The 18,803-nt window shown below is 38.8% G+C and overlaps 1 protein-coding gene across 2 annotated transcripts; it reads right to left on the bottom strand.

Moving 5' to 3' along the window:
- Positions 1-523: 523 nt before the first annotated feature.
- anxa6 (annexin A6) lies at positions 524-18,007 on the bottom strand. 2 transcript variants are annotated; one of them, XM_011480345.3, is made up of 25 exons: positions 17,719-18,007; positions 16,888-16,942; positions 15,870-15,954; positions 14,962-15,056; positions 14,736-14,849; positions 14,567-14,657; positions 14,392-14,471; positions 14,199-14,255; positions 13,506-13,599; positions 13,122-13,217; positions 12,976-13,034; positions 12,710-12,832; positions 12,572-12,630; positions 12,244-12,322; positions 11,435-11,516; positions 11,259-11,353; positions 10,424-10,537; positions 9,724-9,814; positions 9,556-9,635; positions 9,017-9,070; positions 8,838-8,931; positions 8,622-8,717; positions 8,486-8,544; positions 8,206-8,343; positions 524-935 (listed from the first exon to the last, which is right to left on the bottom strand). In XM_011480345.3, exons 2-25 carry the CDS (start codon positions 16,888-16,890, stop codon positions 876-878), a joined length of 1,998 nt encoding a protein of 665 aa, XP_011478647.1. In that variant the 5' UTR covers positions 16,891-16,942; positions 17,719-18,007; the 3' UTR covers positions 524-875. The 2 variants fall into 2 exon arrangements, with proteins under 2 accessions (XP_011478647.1, XP_011478646.2); XM_011480344.4 differs by having other exon boundaries at positions 8,221-8,343.
- Between the last annotated feature and the right edge of the window lie 796 nt (positions 18,008-18,803).

The following is an 18,803-nucleotide window of genomic DNA, read 5'->3' as shown; positions in this document are numbered from 1 at the left end:
ATGCAGCTTCTTTGCAGTTTCGTCCTGCATTTCAAAAAATATACAAGTTGCACATGGAAATGAGAAGATTGTGGCATGCAAATGCTTCAAAGTGCACATCATACATCAGCTTGCTTACTTATGTTGACCAGTGTCGATGTTAAAAAAAAAACACAAATATAGTAATTTAGTTTTATTTATATTCATATTTACGCTATTTAAGCTATAATCTAATATTAACACATTTAAATGCTATAATTACCTGCATTTGTTTCCCACAGGTACAGATCATTTGTAAGCAGCAGTTACTTTGCACCATTTCTGAGTTTGTTTACCAAAAAGAAGAGCTTCAGCTGGAATGGGAGTACCCTTAAAAAAAAACTATGAAGTTCCCAATTTGCTCAGCCTATTTTTATTGCTAGCATAAACAATGGAAGTTATTAAAATGCCATTCAGACTGCAAATCACACACCCACACAGAACACACAACATTTGAAAGGGGGAAAAAACAATCATGTAACTAACAAAAGGAAGAAAGTATATATATTTTTAAATTCAGGTCAGGTTTATTAGATATTTGAAAAATGTCACTAATTTCCTAACATGCAAAAATTGAAAGGCACAGCGTGAGCACAGTACTACATGAAGCCTAAAGTCATGTCACATTGTTTAAAAAATAAAAAACAATATTCTTGTATATTAGACATGAAGGCAGAGAACTGGCTTGCAGTGCTGGGGAGTTGTCAGTAAGTGGAGGACTTGATTTGGCTGAGGAGTGGCAGCAATTGGGAACACTGGCAACAGATACTGACATTAACCACCATTGTTTTGACTGTGTACAGGCTTGTCTTGTGGTCACTGAAGTCTGTGAGCAATGCATCAGAGGCGTGACAGCTTTAATCTTCCCCTCCGCAGAGAATTAGCAGGGTTTTACGGTAGTCTCCTGACGTGTCACCCTGAAAAGGGACAGAACACAAACAGGCCGGGAGTTAGAACCACCATGAAACATTCAAACTTCCGCTAACGTTTCTTCAATATGCTCAAACTGGAAAGCTATGTTTACTTTTATGTTACACAACATCAAATCTACAGAACAAAATTACTTGAATCAACAAAAAAAACTGTAAAGAGTTGAGCAGGGAATTACCCTTATGTCAGCAAGCTCTCATAAATAATTGCTCTTTTTTTTTTGAACCGCTATTACGATAATGTTACATGAAGGACAATGCTTTTACAGGAACTGTTCCTGTTCGGGACTCGCCCGTTTTTGCATACCCTTTATAAATCATACAATCATTTACAACAAATAAAAGATGACAAATTAGCCATAACAAGATCACAAAATTAAAGAGGAAAACAAAATCAGCCAGCTGGTTTTTCAAAAAATATTGTTTTTATCCTATAAAACTGCAAAACACAGTGGAGAGAGGAGGGAGGACAAAATATGTGATTTTGGCCAGACTGAGGCTAAACCCCTGTTGATGCAAATATGCATCAAACCTATTTGGTACAAGGAGGTAAGAGCAGGCTTAATGAATATATGGTACCGAAATCAGGACTGTCATGTGTGGGTATTATATTACATGACGGTAAATGTTAATAGAAGAGTAGAATCAGCTTTTGTTCTTTTTTTTTCAAATGCAAAACAAGTGTCATCAGTTGTTGCCACACTACTAAAAATAAAAATCTCACAACGGTCAAACTAAGAACTACTGAAGTGGATGCGACTTACAGTTCTAAGCCAAAAAAAAAGTTCACGTTTGCTTAAATTAGCACATATAAGGCAACAAACCAAGCCTTTTTTAAATAAATCCTTACCATTGTTATTAATTGATTGATATAGAAGTGGTATAATCGATAAGCTGTGATTCGATATATTTTTTTAGGAACATTGTTTTTTTTTGTGGCCATTTTAGGTCATGACTTGAGGCTTGTTTGGTCATTATTTGCCCAGACTTTTAATAAAATTTGGTAGAAAAATATTTCACTTATTTTATCTTCTTTGGCTCGCTGTTAAAAATTAAAATAGGTTTCAAAATTTTTTTAATAACATACTAAAGCTTTAAACTGAAAGCTCCATCTTATCTGAAAGAGCGCATAGTTGCATATTTTTAATATAACAGAGAACTTGTTCTCAGAATTAATATTACTAGTCGTTCCAACAATTTCCAAATCTAGGAAGAGGGTCTTTCTTTACATAGCCGTAAATGCATGTTGCAGCTATTAATTTGACTGTTTCTTGTCTTGTACCAGATGCTCCAGTTTTTTTGTATTTGTGCTTTTCCTGCTCTCTTACAATGCAGTAACTAACCCGATAGTTTTGTCATCAATCCTCATATTGCATTATTGTTGTTACTTACACACTAACAAATCTATTGAGATTTTCCATTGGTTTTATCACTGACGGTGCTGTAATAACCAACCTATCTTGTTGTAAGATAGTTTGTCTTTCTTTGGGGTCTACTGAGGCTACGGATGAACTTAGATCAGAACCACTGGAGTCAGCGAGCGCAAAGGCAGAAGATGACCTACAGCCAGGATACTAAGAAAGGCATATGACACTGAGTAGAATGAGCACTTCAGAGGAAGCACAATCATCATATGCATAGAAAAAGCAAGTACTGATACAGAAAAGGGCTTGAGAATACACAGAGGGAGGAAAGGGGGTTTGAGGGTAAATCCTGGGAGTGTTGCACAGGGACCCCACATTGAAAGAGTCTTTCTTATGGACAAGTAACCAAAGTTTTCAAGGTATCACCATCCCCTCTAAGGCCTTAGTCACAACTGTCCTTACAGGTGGATATGGGCAGAAAATGGGCAAACCTGTACTGTACTGTTCTGTTCTGACAGGTTGTAGCAAACACTTAGGGTGTATTCAGATTACAAAAGTCCATTGGTCCAGGCCGAGTTTGCTTAATTTGGTCCAGATCGGGTCCTGAACCTTGCGCTTGATCTGTATTCAGACTGCCGACAAGCAGACTTTTATGTTACGAACCAAAGCAAGTAAACAAAAACACTTGACTAAAGATCTCTTCAGTCATTGGCCAGGAATTATGATGGTGGGGCAAAGCAACAAGAGAAAGAATAAATGAAATACGCTTTGCAATCCTTGTCAGGATACTTCACTTATTCAAACTTTATTTGCTCACTGACCAATTTTGAACGTCTGTATCAACATCAAGGATCACAATGTTTATTTACCCGTACTTCTGAGAAGTATTTATGACATATAGATTGTCGTAAAAAAGTGTGAAAGAAAATGTATATAATGTCAAAAGTTGTTTTAATGAGTCTACATTATCTGAAAATGAGTTGCCGTGTCTTATCATCATCGTTTCCATGTTCCTATTCTGTTTACATCCATTCCCGTCCACAGTTGTTCCGCTCTGAGCACGGAGCCTATTTAAACTGAGGAAACTCAGAGCAAACTGAAGTTCAGTTCGATTGGTATCGAACCAAAACCACCTCCAAAGATGGGTCAGAGAGCAGTTCATGAGCAGGCTCATGCTCTGTATAAGAAAGGGCAGAGTAGGCTGTTCTTCCTGAGAAAGCTGAGGTCCTTTGATGTATGTACTGACATGTTGCTCCTCTTTTATCAGTCGGTTGTGGCGGGTGCTGTCTTCCATGGGGTTGTATGCTGGGGTGGCAGTATGACCACGAGGGATTGCACTCGATTGGACAAACTGATTAAGAGATGTGCATCTGTGATCGGGAGGAGGGTGGACTCTCTGGGATCTGTGCTGCAGAAGAGAATGAGGGCTTTGACTCAGAGCATCCTGGACAATCCCAGACATCCCTTGCACAACACGATGTCTGGTCAGAGGAGCTCACGGAGTAATAGGCTCCTTTCACTGCGCTGCAGGACAGAGCGCTTTAAGAACTCATTTGTCCCTACAGCTATCAGGCTGTTTAATGAACCTGCCTGATATGAACTGATATTATTTTGTGAACTGTCTTTTTACTGTTGTTTGTTGTGTGTGGTTGTGTGTTTTGCTACCGGACACCTGAATTTCTCCTTTGGGAGATTAATAAAGTTTATATCTATCTATCTATCTATCTATCTATCTATCTATCTATCTATCTATCTATCTATCTATCTATCTATCTATCTATCTATCTATCTATCTATCTATCTATCTATCTATCTATCTATCTATCTATCTATCTATCTATCTATCTATCTATCTATCTATCTATCTATCTATCTATCTATCTATCTATCTATCTATCTATCTATCTATCTATCTATCTATCTATCTATCTATCTATCTATCTATCTATCTATCTATCTATCTATCTATCTATCTATCTATCTATCTATCTATCTATCTATCTATCTATCTATCTAGTTCCTGGTCCCAGACCTGGTCCACTTGGGTGTAACCGGTACGAAGCCGATTGAGACGACTGTTGTTATTTGGGGCTATACAAATAAAATTGAATTTAATTGAATTTAATGAATCAGAATGAAAATTTGTTCTGGTTCTTGTTCTGTCCAGTCTGAATACACCCTTAAACAACACACAAGGGTAAGTAAGAGTAAGGTAGATGAAATGCAGGCCTGTCATATGGGTATTTCATTTTTACAACATCCCTGCACACTGCACAAGGAGCCTATTAGTGGTGTTCAAGTGATAAGTGTGCCCTCTTTGCGTGCAGCCTGGCTGTTAGAATTTAGGAAATTAAACAATCAGGGTGTAGTTTATGTGAGCATCCTGTGGGTGTCTTACTGGCACTTACATATCACCTGGACACCCTGTGCGTACAGCATTTTTGCACGGTCAGTAATCGCCAACGCGTGCACCTAACTGATGACTAAAGTGTGGCGTAAGGGCAGCATAAAACAGCATCACCCGCACGTCATAAGTGCGTATAACTTACATTTTTCTTACAAAGACTTACCAATATACTTAGCACATTCTTAACAATGGTATGTTCCACTTACATGACAAACATTGAGGTGCCTGTACGAGCCTCAAAAGAACTGAAGCCTCAAGACCAACCCAGTTTCCCCTTAAGACAAAGCCGCTCTTGTCCACGACCCTTACAGGTCCGAACAACCAAAGAACCCATAGCACCCATTCGGGTACATGTGGCTTATTATCTCAGAAGTGGGAAGTGGTACCAATGGTAGTAATTGGGGAACACTTCTATTATATTACCTAGGTTACTAACCTAAACAGATAAAGCAAAGTTTGGCTGAAATTGGTATTCCTTTGTTGAAATGACAAAGAGATTGTATGTGCTATTATAGGGATATAGCAAGGATGAAATGCCCTTTGGGGTATTTATAAGCACTTATAATAGTGGTAAATCTATCCCAAAAAAGTGGTTTTGTAAAAAGAAGGTCCCAGCTCCAGATCTTAATGTACAACAAGCTCTTTAGATAAAACACACATACCAATCAAAGAAAAATACCTAAGAGGTCTGTTTTAGGTGTGCACATTTAGAACTGCAGAAACACCTGAATTTCCCCACTGTAGGCTCACCTAAGTCTTATTTCATGATTGAGGGCATATACTCCTGGATGACAAGATAAACCAAGTCAAGGTTTACAGTTCTGGTAAGATGAGAGCCAAAACACAGTTCTCACTGCCTTCAGGGTCTTAGAGAAGCAGCCCTACAAACCCAGTGGAGTTAGATCAAGGAGCTTGTTACACGAAAGGACATCTGACTCTTAAAAAAAGTCTTTCAAAACTTCAGGTTAGCAAAAGTAACACAACTCTCTTGTGTCATGTGTCTTCAGGCATCATGTTTGAAACAGAGGTGTTAAACAAGCTTCTTTGCATGCAATTGAAAACTTGACCTAAGGCCAGTAAAGGGTTTATTTCATGTGTGAATGCAGACACAATAGCAGAGAAAGAGCCGGGGAGCATTTGGTGGTACTGAGTTTGACAGGCCAGCTACAAGACTGCTTTCAGAGAGAGGTGTGATGATAGAGATGATACACCATAGGCGAGTACAGACAAGAGGGCATGCTGTCAAATTGTTGCATGTTTTTTGCACCTAAAGGTTCAACTGTTACTCAACTATGCACTACATGCTTTAAACTACAGACCATGGCAGGTCATTTTAACATTTAAAGAAATCAAATTAGTTTTGTAACCAACATATTTGCCAACAGCCAAACTTTAATATTACATATTTTGTTTTTAAAGTCCCACTCTGATTATATTTTGATATATTGTAAAAGCGTCCCCCAGTGGTCCTTTAATTGTGACCATGGCTTTTTAAGCCATAATTAAAACAAAATTTTAAACTGTTGTTTTCTAGGACATAGTTTCCCCAGAGCGGCAGTAGCATATAAGAAATTCAACACTGAGTTGTGGGCAGGACTGTTAGTGTGGAGTAAAATCACCCCTACTTCCTTTCAATCATCTTTTTACATTCTCTCCCTTTAGCTTATAGCCCTCACACCCCCAACCTAAACGGTTGCAATAAAAAAAGGGTGAGCAATATTCGAGCAATCCACCTGTTCAGTTTTGAGCCAGATGCCAGCTCAGCTCAGATGAGGAAAACAAAAATGTGCATGGATCTTGTTGTCTACAAGCGTATGCATGGAGCAGGGAGCCGTTGTAGGTTCTACTTCAATGCAACAAGAATTTTCCAACGACATTTTTTCATCTGCTCTTGATTCAAAATGATTTGAATAAACAAATACCCAGAAACGCAATTTTACGCTTAATTGTCTTTATATATGTCCTCTATCATAAGAAAAATGCCAAAAGAGTGTTAAAAACACAATATTCCTTAGAGTGGGTCTTTAAATGAATTTAGGTGTAAACAGATACGAAAGGCTGTTTTTTGACCATCTCTTCCAGTCCAAAAATGTTACATTTCTTTATTTTTTTTCTAGGAATCATATTTGCTAGAAAAAGGACATTGCAGTTATTTAGTGGTGTTTGAATTTCTGAAATGTGTGGGTGCATTTGAAATGTTTAGTGGTAACTCTAAACTACTCCACCACTATTTCCTCGAGGGAAAAGCCAACTGAAAACGATCTACGGTTTAGCTGTCGTGCTTCAAATTGGAGATTGTCAAAACTGTACTGCATTTTTACATGTAAACTTGACTAAATTAACTGATTTTCATTTTAACAAACCACAGGGTATTTTGGGTGTTAAAAGTTTACACAAAAAATATGGAAATACATACCATGGCGTATACTGCACTGCAAATATGTGAGAAAGATCTAATTTCCTGGTAAAAAGTATTCTGAGGATCATCAGATTGCTATTTCCAGGTGAACTTATGGTAAATGGATATCTACATGTCCACATGTTTTGGAACTGATTTTGTGACTTAAGTGTACTATTTATTTATTACTTTGTATAAAAAAATCATTTCTAATGTGTATATTAGTATATTCATCTAAATAAAACATAAATAAATAAAGTCGCCGTGACCTTTTCTCGCAGCAAAATGTCTCTAAACGCTTTCAAATGGGCGTTTTCCCTTTAATTTCTCCTGAAAATAGCAACAGTAACAAAGACGAGAAACATGAAAAAACGTTTCTATTTTTATAAATACCATATGACCGAAAGAAAAACTAGCATTATATAGGTGGCAGATTAAAAGAAAATATTAAGATTTACAAAAAAAAAAAAAATGCTGTAACCACTAAAGGGCATTTCAATATTGACAATTTCAGTAAAAAATAAAAAAACCTAAATTTAGCTTTTGTCAAAAAGGAAGAATCCGCACCCCTTGCATTTAAAACTACTGAAAAAACAGTTCCATGCACAGATGAAACTACAAAGTTATGGAAACCAAATGCTTGAAACTTTTTTTCAAAGCTTGCAAACTTCAGAATAAACACTATTTTGCAATCTTTGCTCTTGCAAAATCTCCTAATCTTCTTACAAAAAGTAAATCCATGGCATCCTGCTCACTAGTATGTATTGGTGTCACAGTGATTTCATCTGTAAGCTATTATAGAACAGCTTTTAAGAACTTCCTGTCTCTGGCTGCCAGCCAATCACACAGCAAATAGGAAGAGGAAGTTAGGTTAGGGAAATTCCTAAACAGCTGTACAGCAGCCACAGACCCGCAGTCCACCACAGGAAGCTATAGATTACCGTATCCCACCACAGCAGCAGATGAAGAATGTGCAGTCGCATGCTCACTGTGTGAATCAAAGGCAGCACGAAAAAAAGTCCAGAAACACAAGCTAGAGAACAAAACATAAGCACAGAAGAGTGTTAGTAAACAAGGACTTGGACTTACAATCATGGTCTCTACCTGGATGAATTCGTGAAGGGAGACGTCATGGGCTTCCTTGAATTCTTTGCGAATGTTGAAAAGGTCAATCTCGCTACGGGACACCATGATCCGGATCAGCGCTCTGTCGTCCGTTCCAAGGCCCTATGAAGAGGATCAGTCCTTACTTACTCTGCTCGGATTTTGCCCCAGCATCTGAAAAGCTCAAAGCTTCAACCCTTTTTATATAGAAACCTGCTATTCTGCTGCAGTATGACACACAGAGTAGATGCATGAAATCAGATACCTTCATGGCTTTGTACAAACGGTCAGCAAAATAAGAAGGTTGGTTCTTCACACTCCGCACTGAAAAAGGGAGAGCAGAGAGGGCTACAGAACTCATAAACAACTGAAAGCAATGATGATTTAAAACTGCATCTTACCTATAGCATAAAAAGCATGTTTCACATCGCCTGACATTTCCTTCTTAATTATCTGTTCAATGTCCTTGTTGGTGTGTCTGACAAACTCCTGGAACACTGTGATAAACAGTAAGTGGAATTAGATCATTGCAGATAGCCTAATATGTTTTTTTTAACCTTCAGCTTAACAGCCCATGAATGTGGTTTCTGAATGTTTACTGAGGTTTTGACCTTTACCTCTCCTAAGATGGGGGAAGCTCCTAGTGCACAAAATGCTCATGAATTTCATCTCCATGTCATCAGACTCTCCATTGCACGCATTTGCAAGTTCCTAAGAAGAACACGAGGAACAATTCTTTAAATAAATAAAGTCAACAGTGCATTTTTTTTTTATTACAAAAGTACTGTAAGCTCGCCTGAGCATCTGCATCGGCTCTTTCCAAATCAGCTTGACCCTCTTCTCTTGCACCCTGACCAAAAAAGGAAGAAAATTTTGTGTAGTTGACTTTTTTTATATAAAATTCCTTAGTCTGTTGTTGTTGTTGTTTCTCTTTTGGCTTTTCCCATCAGGGGTCGCCACAGCGAACAAGTCGCATGGTAAACTTGGCAATGTTTTACGCCGGATGCCCTTCCTGACGCAACCCTCTCAAAGAACCCGGGCTTGGGACCGGCACAGAGGTGGAGAAGGGAACAGGGAGCAGCCCGGAGTCGAGCCCTGGTTTCACAGACGGAAGGCACCGCAAACCAGCACGAGCTAAACCGGCTCCCCTCCTTAGTCCATTGTCTGTCCCAAAATATATTTCAAAACATTCAATATGAAACGTGGAAGCATAAAATGAGATATACTGGTCTTTTAGAGTCAGCTGCAACTGAAAACACAAGCCCGGTTGCAACCAATGAGTGGGTGTGGAAAATGTACGCAGTCTGAGTTCTTATGATAAAATATGGTTCCTACCTGCACGAGAGAAACAAGGATGCGACAGAAATGACCTGATGTGTCTGACTGAATGTCTTCCTCCAGAGATGTATTATAGGCTGTGGATTAAATTACAATGAATGTGGAATGAAAGGTTTTAAAGGGGAAGGTATTGATTTAGATCTTTATTTAGCAATTGAAACATACCGCTCTGATAGGCAGAGTTCATGGCTTGGATTTCCTCGTTGCTCCTCGTGACCAGGATCTCGATTAAAGCATGTTCATCTGTCCCTGCACCCTGGATGTAAAGAAATGTCAAAAAATTCAAAATTAGGCGGCGACTGGATTATGCTAGTTTAGTGGGCAAAAGAGAATAGTGGAAAAAAAGGAATTCTGATTACCCTTTTTGAAATTAATCACAAATGTTTGCTTTTTTTGTTTGTTTATTATAAAACTTGAAATAATTTATGTTAACAAGACTGTCTGAATACTACCGGTGATATTATTGCACTAAGTTAATTTCTCTGCTCAAACCATTCATAAATAAATGACTGAATTAAATGAATGAAAACCTTTGATCCAGATTTGCTCTTAAATGTTCACGCTCTTTTTTGCATTGCATACTAACAAACCACATACATGATTACGGTCTAACCTGAAAACTAATGAACAGATTTGACCTCACAGATGTTTTTATCAATTAAATTCCATAATCATGAGTAAAAACATTGTTGTGATTTACTTTTTAGCCATCTTTAATTGGATGCAGGGTCTAACTCTGCAGCGTTCTTGTTAATAAATCAATGCTGTGCTGCTACAAGATGTGTTAGTGCAGGAGAGGTCAAATGTTTTCCTTAGACTTTTAAGCTGTTTTTAGAGATGTTTGTTTATTAAAAACCCATATTACCTCTATTGCCTTTTTCATCATTTTGGCATCAAATTCAGCTGGAGTCATCATTAGTCCGATAATCAGCCTTTCTAAATTCTTGGACAGTTCAGACTTCAGGTCCTTCATCAGATTCTGGGAGAAAACCAAAGGAGAATGTTAGCTGAAAGCAAGAGAGGTGCTTTAAAGAAAGAAAAAGAAAAGGAACTCGGATGAAAATCCAGTTTTTGGGGTTTTTAACATGATATGTAGCATTTTTGGATGACAGAGAACATATGTTAAAGAAATTATGTTTAAAATTGCATTTCTGGGTATTTCTTTATTCAAATCATTGTGAATCAAGACGAGACGCAAAAATGCAGCTGGAAAAAGCTTTTCGCTTTGACGTCTGTGTAACAATCAGAAGGCCACAAGCTCCCTGTTCCGCTCCACTCTGATGCGTCCACTTCTATGTCTTTGTTTTCCTCGCATGAGCTGGCATCTAGCTCTAAACTGTACGGCTTGATAGCTCAGACATTGCTAGACCTTTTTGTTGCGCCGGTAATGCTAGGTTGGGATGGTGAGGGTCTGTAAGCTTGCGGGATTGGGTGTTAACAGATGAATGATGGGAAAAGTAGGCGGGCTTACTCTGCATAAACAGTCCCACCCGAAACTCAGAGGCAAATTTCTAATGAACTCCTGTCGTTTTGTAGCAACTATGTCCTAGAAAACGACACATGTCTTTTTGATCATGGCTAAAAGCGGCATGATTAGAATTAAAAGACCACTGGGAATGTATATAAACTCAGTGGTTGTTAAACTTGTTTTTGATTGTTGTGGTGATGTGTTTTTTTGTGGTGGCGTTTGCATTCCTCACCCTTCCCAAAAGGGATTTAAAGGTCTGTCTGATCTCTTGCCTCTGGGCATTGCTCCTCTGTGTAACAATGTCAATGATTGTGTCTTCATCTGTTCCTGTAGACACAAAAGAAGGAATAACATGAGTTTAAAAAAAGTGTAAATTTAAGGCAGAGGTGTAAATTGTTTTTGATATACCAAATCCCTTCATTGCTTTCCTCAGGGCCTGTGCATCAGCAGCAGGGTCGAAATCGGAGGCAGGCCGGATTGTAGGCCTCAGCTATGACAGTGAAAATAAAAAAAAATTAAATAAATGACAGTAAGTACTAACACAAACTCCTGAACATGAGTTTAACCCATTCATGCCTGAATTTATTACCACTTAAATTTAAAAAATTCTGTTTTTTATGTTCAAGGTGATGCTAAATTAAGTCCTGAATTGAATTGTACAAATTAGCGACATGTGGCGTGAAGGGGTTGAAGGATAAAACGTGACACTACACAAGGTAAGCTCTGGCTAAGAACGCAAAGTGCCAAACCTGTGGGCTTTCTATGAAAAACACCAAAACTCTGCAGTGCATGCAAAATAAAAAAGTTCACATAATGGTTTGTTGCTTACAGATTATTTGGCTGATTGCAACTGAAACAGCACACTAAGCTTTGTGATAATAATCTCACGACATATGAGGGGGCGTGTGCCCTCATAAGGTCTGGATTCATAACACCACCAGCACTAAAAAAGGTGGGCAGGCTGTTTTAAAAAGCATCTGTGAGACAGATTTGGTTACCAACCATGCTGTGACCTTTCAGATGTTTATCCTTCATGCAGCAATATAATCCATAATTGCATTTTTTAGTATTTTTGATAATACTTGATAGTCTTCACTGTGCACATACAACATGGAGTACAAGCGTGTGATGATGTTAGAAACATGGGATCTGCAGGTAATTTGCTTTGTCACTCATTGCCAAGCCAAACATGCACATCTAATGTAGGAAACCCAAACCTGCACTTTGGTCATGGCACTTAATTCCCACATCTTGTAGGCTATCTGAGCGGCTTCAGGGAAGAACTCTCCAGCTAAGCTGTAATGACCAGTGTGACATGACAAAAGACGACATACTCAGCAAAGCTACATCGTTTAGCCTCACTACACCCAAGGTAATATATTACTAATTTCTGATATACAATTTTTCAACACCGGGTTTCCCCTATTAGTATAGAAAAACTAGAAATGACCATCTGCAATTGCTGCAAAAAGTAAATACTGAGGAGTAGTGCTCTGTCTCCCCCAGCTGGTTGCTGCTATTGTCTGCAGCCATAATTGAACTCACTCATCATCTCCTCCACACAGGTTTAGCAGAGTTCTTTTGTAATCTCCTGATGTATCATCCTAAACAAAATACACACACACAAAATAAGATTAGACTTGGACGAGTCTATGTCAATCACACTTGTTTTTTTCTTCCAACCTTTATCATGTTGTAAAGCGACTTTTCATATCTGAGACGGAAGAACTCTCGAATGTCCAACATGTCGATTTCCGAGCGAGATATCATGATGCGGATTAGCGTGTTGTCGGCTGTGCCCAGACCCTGAAAGTCCAACAGACACCAGTTTTTGAGAGAGAATAGAAAATTGGAATATTAAGTTTAAAAAAATACAAACTTTCACAAAAATAAATCTGATGAGAAACACAGTCGTCAAAAAGCCAGAAATGACACTAAACAATGCTTACCTTCATTGCCTTGTAGAGGCGCTTGGCAAAGAACATGGGAACACTTCTTATGCACTGGACTGTGAAGAAACACCAGAAGCAAGAATAGCTTTAAATGAATAAATTCACAGTACCCATGTGGATCTAAAGCAGTAATTCTTACTTACCAACGGCCAGCATCAGCCTCTCAAAGTCTCCCGACAGTTCATTTTTAATGCTGTCTTCGATGGACATCTCTGCCACCTTTTCATACTCGTCAAAAACTAAAAAGCAAATTTAAATGGGTAAAACAAATAACCATTGGATATTTTAGAGTCAAACATTGCTTGAAAGAAACACTCGATTATCAAACCATAGTCTCATTTGTTGCACATTTACATAGTTCAGTTACAAACAGTAGACTTTAGAAGCAGTTAGCATCAAAGAAATGTTCCAAAGCACTTCTCCCTACACCAATTCATTTACAGGGCCCTCTGCTCCTGACCCGAGTCACAGCTGGAATGCCTTGAATGTCTAACTGTGGCTCTGAGCTTCATGTGCGCTGTGCTTACCCATGCGGAGGTGGGTCACACTGCGATTTCCCAGGATCATGATGAATTTGGCCTCGTCGGTGCCCCACTGCGCCTCTCCAGCTTCATACAGGTCCTACGCACGAGTTAAAAAAACAATGGCTGCATAAAGCACAAACCCACACGATTCATGTTTGAAGCTGTGTCGGCATTGTTCAGAATGAAATGTTTCATAACTCATTTCTGCAAACAATCCAAGTTTTTCCATAGAAAAATAGAGGAAATCCTTTTTGTGCCATTTTGACATTAGTGATCCGTCAGGGTTTTTTAATTAATATACACTGTATATATATATATTTTTTTCTTTTTTTTAAAGCTAAAAAACATTTAAAAAACCTTTTTAGCAAACTGCTACGAGGTAAACTCTACCAAAGCATCATTTAAATGTATACATTTGCGTTAAATGTGCTCCTGTTGTTGCAGTTTATCAAATGTCATTAATTATATTTTCTAAAGCAACATAACCTTTAATAAATGAGAAAATATAATCAGTTTTCAAATGCATAAAGAGGAAAAATAAATCATTTTTCTAAACATGTAAGTAAAATGTGTGTGATCAGATTCTAAAATACAAAATAATTTCATTTTTTACATATTTGACCTTATTGCTTCACATATTTATAATGAGGTTTGAAGTCAAATGAATGTACATCATGAAAGTAATGCAGTCCTCACTTGTGCATCCTGCTGCACCAAGTCTGCATCCACCACCCCCGACTCATCTCTGGTCCCCTAGAATCATCAAACAAAACAGAAAATTACTGCTAATCAGTCTGGAAATGTGGGTGCAAACCCCTATTTTGTTACCTACAAGAGGATAAATCTGTCCTTTACTGGAATAATAATAATGTTTGTCTAACACACTGACCTGAATTAGAACAACCAGCATCTTCTTAAAATGACCTGAAGTATCTGTGATTATGTCCTCCTCCATGTCTCTGCCATAAGCTGACACCATAAAGTAAAAAAAATAAATAAATAAAACACAATCCTAATCAAAAGCATAATCCCTCCACAAAATGCAGGAATTTAGTTTGTCTCACCATCCTTGTAAGCTGCTACCATGTCCTGTGTCTGTTTGTTGTTTCTGGAGGCAAGGATTTCAATCAGGCATCTTTCATTTGTTCCAACTCCCTTAAAACACAGCCAAGCTAAAAGTGAAACAGTGGCTATAATGGTAGGGAGGACCTGACAGGATAGGAAGCATCTTACTTTGACTGCATCATGAATCTCCTTAGCATCAAGGTAGGCCGGAGTTCTCATCAGACTGACGATGAGACGCTCAAACTTTCCTGTGAGCTCATATTTCAGATCTTCAATCAGGTCCTGGTGAAACAAGAATAAATAAGAGTGAACTCAAACATTCATGCTTCATGAAAACTTTGGCAGGTTAGTTTTTTTGGTCTAAAAATAAAAATAAAACATCTGGAAAATACACCTTTCCGAAGCTGCATTTATATGCTCCGATGATTTCCTGCCTCTGTGCATTACTGCGAGCGGTGACCAGGTCCAGGATCGCCTCTTTGTCGCTACCTGTGGAATGAAAGCAGCATTTTTAGTCTCTCCTGACTTCTCATTCACATTCCAAACAGTGGTCTTAGAATGCAGCGCTTAATCCCCTCTTCAGGCCCAGGCCGCCAATCCACAAACACGGCCCCCTGCAGGACAGGTGCTACTGTTTCGTTTGTTTCACATTCAGTATGGTTGTGCCCTATAACATAAGAACTTGGCTAAAGAAAAGAGAGCACGAAATACACTACTAAATCTACTAAATCTACTAAATCTACTTCAGCATCAGCCAGGCAAGTGTAGTCAAGCACCGTGGCGACGAGCACATCAGCTCTACTTCTACTTGGAGTGGCTACAGGGGCAGCAGCACTCGGATTCACTCATCAAACCCAGATGACCTTGGAGTTGATCAACCCCAACCAGTGCGCCTGAAAAATTATCCAGCGAAACATTTCTCTAGAAAGAAACAAAGTTTCCCTAGGTCATGGTAACAAACTGATCCTGGTTAGAATATTCAATAGAAAGTGATGCTGCATACAGTTTCCCATGAACATTCTTGCAGCAGTTCATCATGTTTTGTGAATTCTAATTTTTATGATTTAATTTACATTTTAGGTTGAAGGTTCTATTGTCAGAGTTTAAATAAATGCATTTAAAAATAAATGTGTTTGCTAAAAAAACGTGTGATAACTATGCCCCCTCATAATGAAGCAACGCCTACAGCTAAACTCCTCTGGAGCTGGATCTTCCCCTCTTCCTGTTTATTTGTCAGAAAAAGGTGAGAAGAGAGAAAAATATCTTTCTGTGCCAAAGTATACGAGTGTGGTTAGGCCTTACCAATACCCTTCATAGCATTATAAAGGGTCTCTGCATCAGCGGTGGGATCAAAGTCTGCAGCATCTGATATTGTGCCTCTGAAAACCTGCCCAAGAGAATACAGACAGTAATAAATATAAACATATTTTTAAAGATGTTTTCTAGTATTGTTTTTTGCATTTAATGTTTGTAAAAATGGTGGTGGTGTTCTGCATATCACCGTAAGTCTTTTAACTTAGCTCACCCCTTCCATAAAGTGAGCTCTGTGTTAATGCAGAGCTAATTGGACGGTGGGTCAGAAGGAGTACTCCTCTGCAGCAGCTGACCACTTGCACATGTCTCACATTAAAGACTGGAATGTGTTTGTCTGTGTGGCTCACTCATGTGCAAAATAGTGGAAAGTGCATTTAGGGTGGCAAGTTTCAGGTTGCACATATAGACCACCTGTCTCTATACAAGGGTTGGATATGCCATACCTCTAACACAAAGGAAATGTCACAATGCAAAGCATATACATTACAAGTTTGGCTCTATCTTAGGGGGTTTGAACAAGCCTCTGCTCTTGATTTGTTAGGATAAAGAAAAGTTTTTTTTTCCAGAGACAGCTGCAGTGCTAGAGATTACTGCTGCAGTAAGGCTCTCTGCCAGAATGTTGTCTGTGTCTCTGCTGAGGACCCACTGCACATGCTCAGATCCTCTGCTTCAACCCAGCAGCCATCACTCTGCACGACAGCTGGAGACCTTCCCCACATAGTAACAGTGCAAGAAACAACAAACTTATAACTAAATGAATTCTAAATACATATTTTAAAAGAATGCAAGTGTTTCAACTCAGAAAAGTAAGAGATAAAGAAATATTTCCACAGAGCATTGCTTTTGGAAGGAGCCTCTCGGGTGGGTCATTTGTGCACACATCGGAAGGAATGACACCCAACACCCCTGGTTTCATGCTGTGCTGGGCTCACGTGGGCGACCCGGCTCTTCAATGGCACACAAAATCATTCATGTCAGAGACAAGGGATATCCTAAGGAGACCTACCATCTTTGAAATTGGTCTTCTGGTCAACACCGTCCAGAAATCTGTGGTTTCAGGCCTGAAAGAGAAAAGGAGAAATGCTGACTTCATGGGAACGCTGCAAAGATTTTCTGCCTTGTAAGGGAATATCATGCTGACCCCACTTTGAAAAAAGAAAAAAATCAATGTCATGGTGTGTTCATACTGCCCTGTCAGATAACACTAACAGAAATCTTGTGATGCACACCAGCTCAGGTAAAAAAAATGAAAACAGGACAGCACCATTTATTACTAGAGTCAAACCTACATTCTACTAACTAGCGGGTGGGTGAATCTGACATTTATTCATGCAGCAGAGGACCATACAGTCACTTTTTCCACACCAAACCACAACCCTTCAGGCAAAAGAGGGGGTTCTCTACTAGATTTCGATTGTTTTGATTAAAGAAAAAAATAAAATAAACATAATAGAATGAAAAATAAAAAACAAAGAAAAGCGAATAGTTTCTAAAAGTTATTCTTAGTCATTTGTTTCCATAAAATCCCCCTGCAGTGAAGGCGTCCCATAAATAGCATGCAGTTTTTCTTAATGACAGCCACTCTATGTAAAGAGCCACTCCCTTCTCTGAACCCAAATAAAAATAACTGTAAAACTTTTTTTTATCATTAAAATTGTAATTGAAGCCAATATAAAATGTAAAAGTGTATCTATAAGTGTTTATTTTCTGCAGAAAGTGACTCTTTTCACGGAGGACTTTATCGTCAGCCCCCCTCCCTCCTCCCCCAAACAGGAACTCGGGTAAAATCGGCTAACATCGGGCTGAAGACGGCCTCAAACGGCTCATAGCGGCTTACCTGATCTGCGCAGGAGGTAGCGGGAAAATGGTCCTGCTGCGGACTGCCGTGGCAGGAGGCGCCACGCGCGGCTCCTCCCCATTCCAAGCATCCTCGTTACGTGCCCCTTGACGCAGTAGCTACGTCATGACAAGAATAATGCTGTGACTAAAACCAAATGACAGAATTTGGGGGGCTCATTATTTTGATCACAGTTTCTAAATGAAAAGAAATCGACGTTGCGTAACATGGTTTTGGACTGCAGGGTCGAGGTTCAGAGCTGGCAGGGATGTCAACCTCACAGCTCTATTTCTGTCCTCAGGAGTTCATTCCGGTAAAAGTGGGGGAGTAATGTGCAAAAATAGCTGGTGATGGGGGAAGAGGAGGAAGAAACACACACATTAAAAGCATACAGTATTAAAAGTGTTTGGAAATGAAATTACAACAACTCCTAAAAGTTGTTTAACTTAACCATGCATTTTATTTTGCTGCAGTAGAGCAATACTTAAAAATCAGTCATATTTTTTATTCATTTTTGATTTTTGCACCAGTAATGTTGTGTTAGGCTTGTGAGCCGCTCTAAGCTCAAGAGTGAGTGTCCTGCCTACATCTCAGGGGCGAATTTCTAATGAACTCCTGCTGCTTTAAAATAGATCAAATATGATCAGAGATCAGATCTGAAGTTCTTAAGTAAAAGTCACATTTGCATGTATTGCACATCTAAATAAGCTTTTTTTTTTGCAGGAAGTCCTTACAGTAACTGCATCACTCATACTGAAATTCTAACCGGCTTTTGGGGACTGCTGACAAAGGGGATGATGAGAATCAAGATGAGACTTACAGGAAGAAGGCAGCTTTTACAGTTCACTGCCCCACATATGGAACAAATATGAATCAGTGTGATTAAACTTTACAAGAGGCTTAAATGTGAAATGTGATGTGTTATTTCTATGAATGTTTTATGTACAGTATATCCTTGTTGTACAGCAGGTGTTGATGGTGTTTTAGAAAAGGGTGGAATCCAGGTTTCCTCTAAAGATCCTCTTCCCAAAAGGTTTGTCAGTGATAACCTAGATTAACCTAGCAGTTTTAAATTTGGACAATCA

This window comes from Oryzias latipes, chromosome 10, assembly GCF_053564925.1.
Source record: "Oryzias latipes strain Hd-rR chromosome 10, Olatipes_Hd-rR_3.1".
NCBI classification, from domain to species: domain Eukaryota; kingdom Metazoa; phylum Chordata; class Actinopteri; order Beloniformes; family Adrianichthyidae; genus Oryzias; species Oryzias latipes.
The sequence above is the reverse complement of the archived record's forward strand: the minus strand, read 5'-3'. Positions and strand labels throughout refer to the sequence as shown.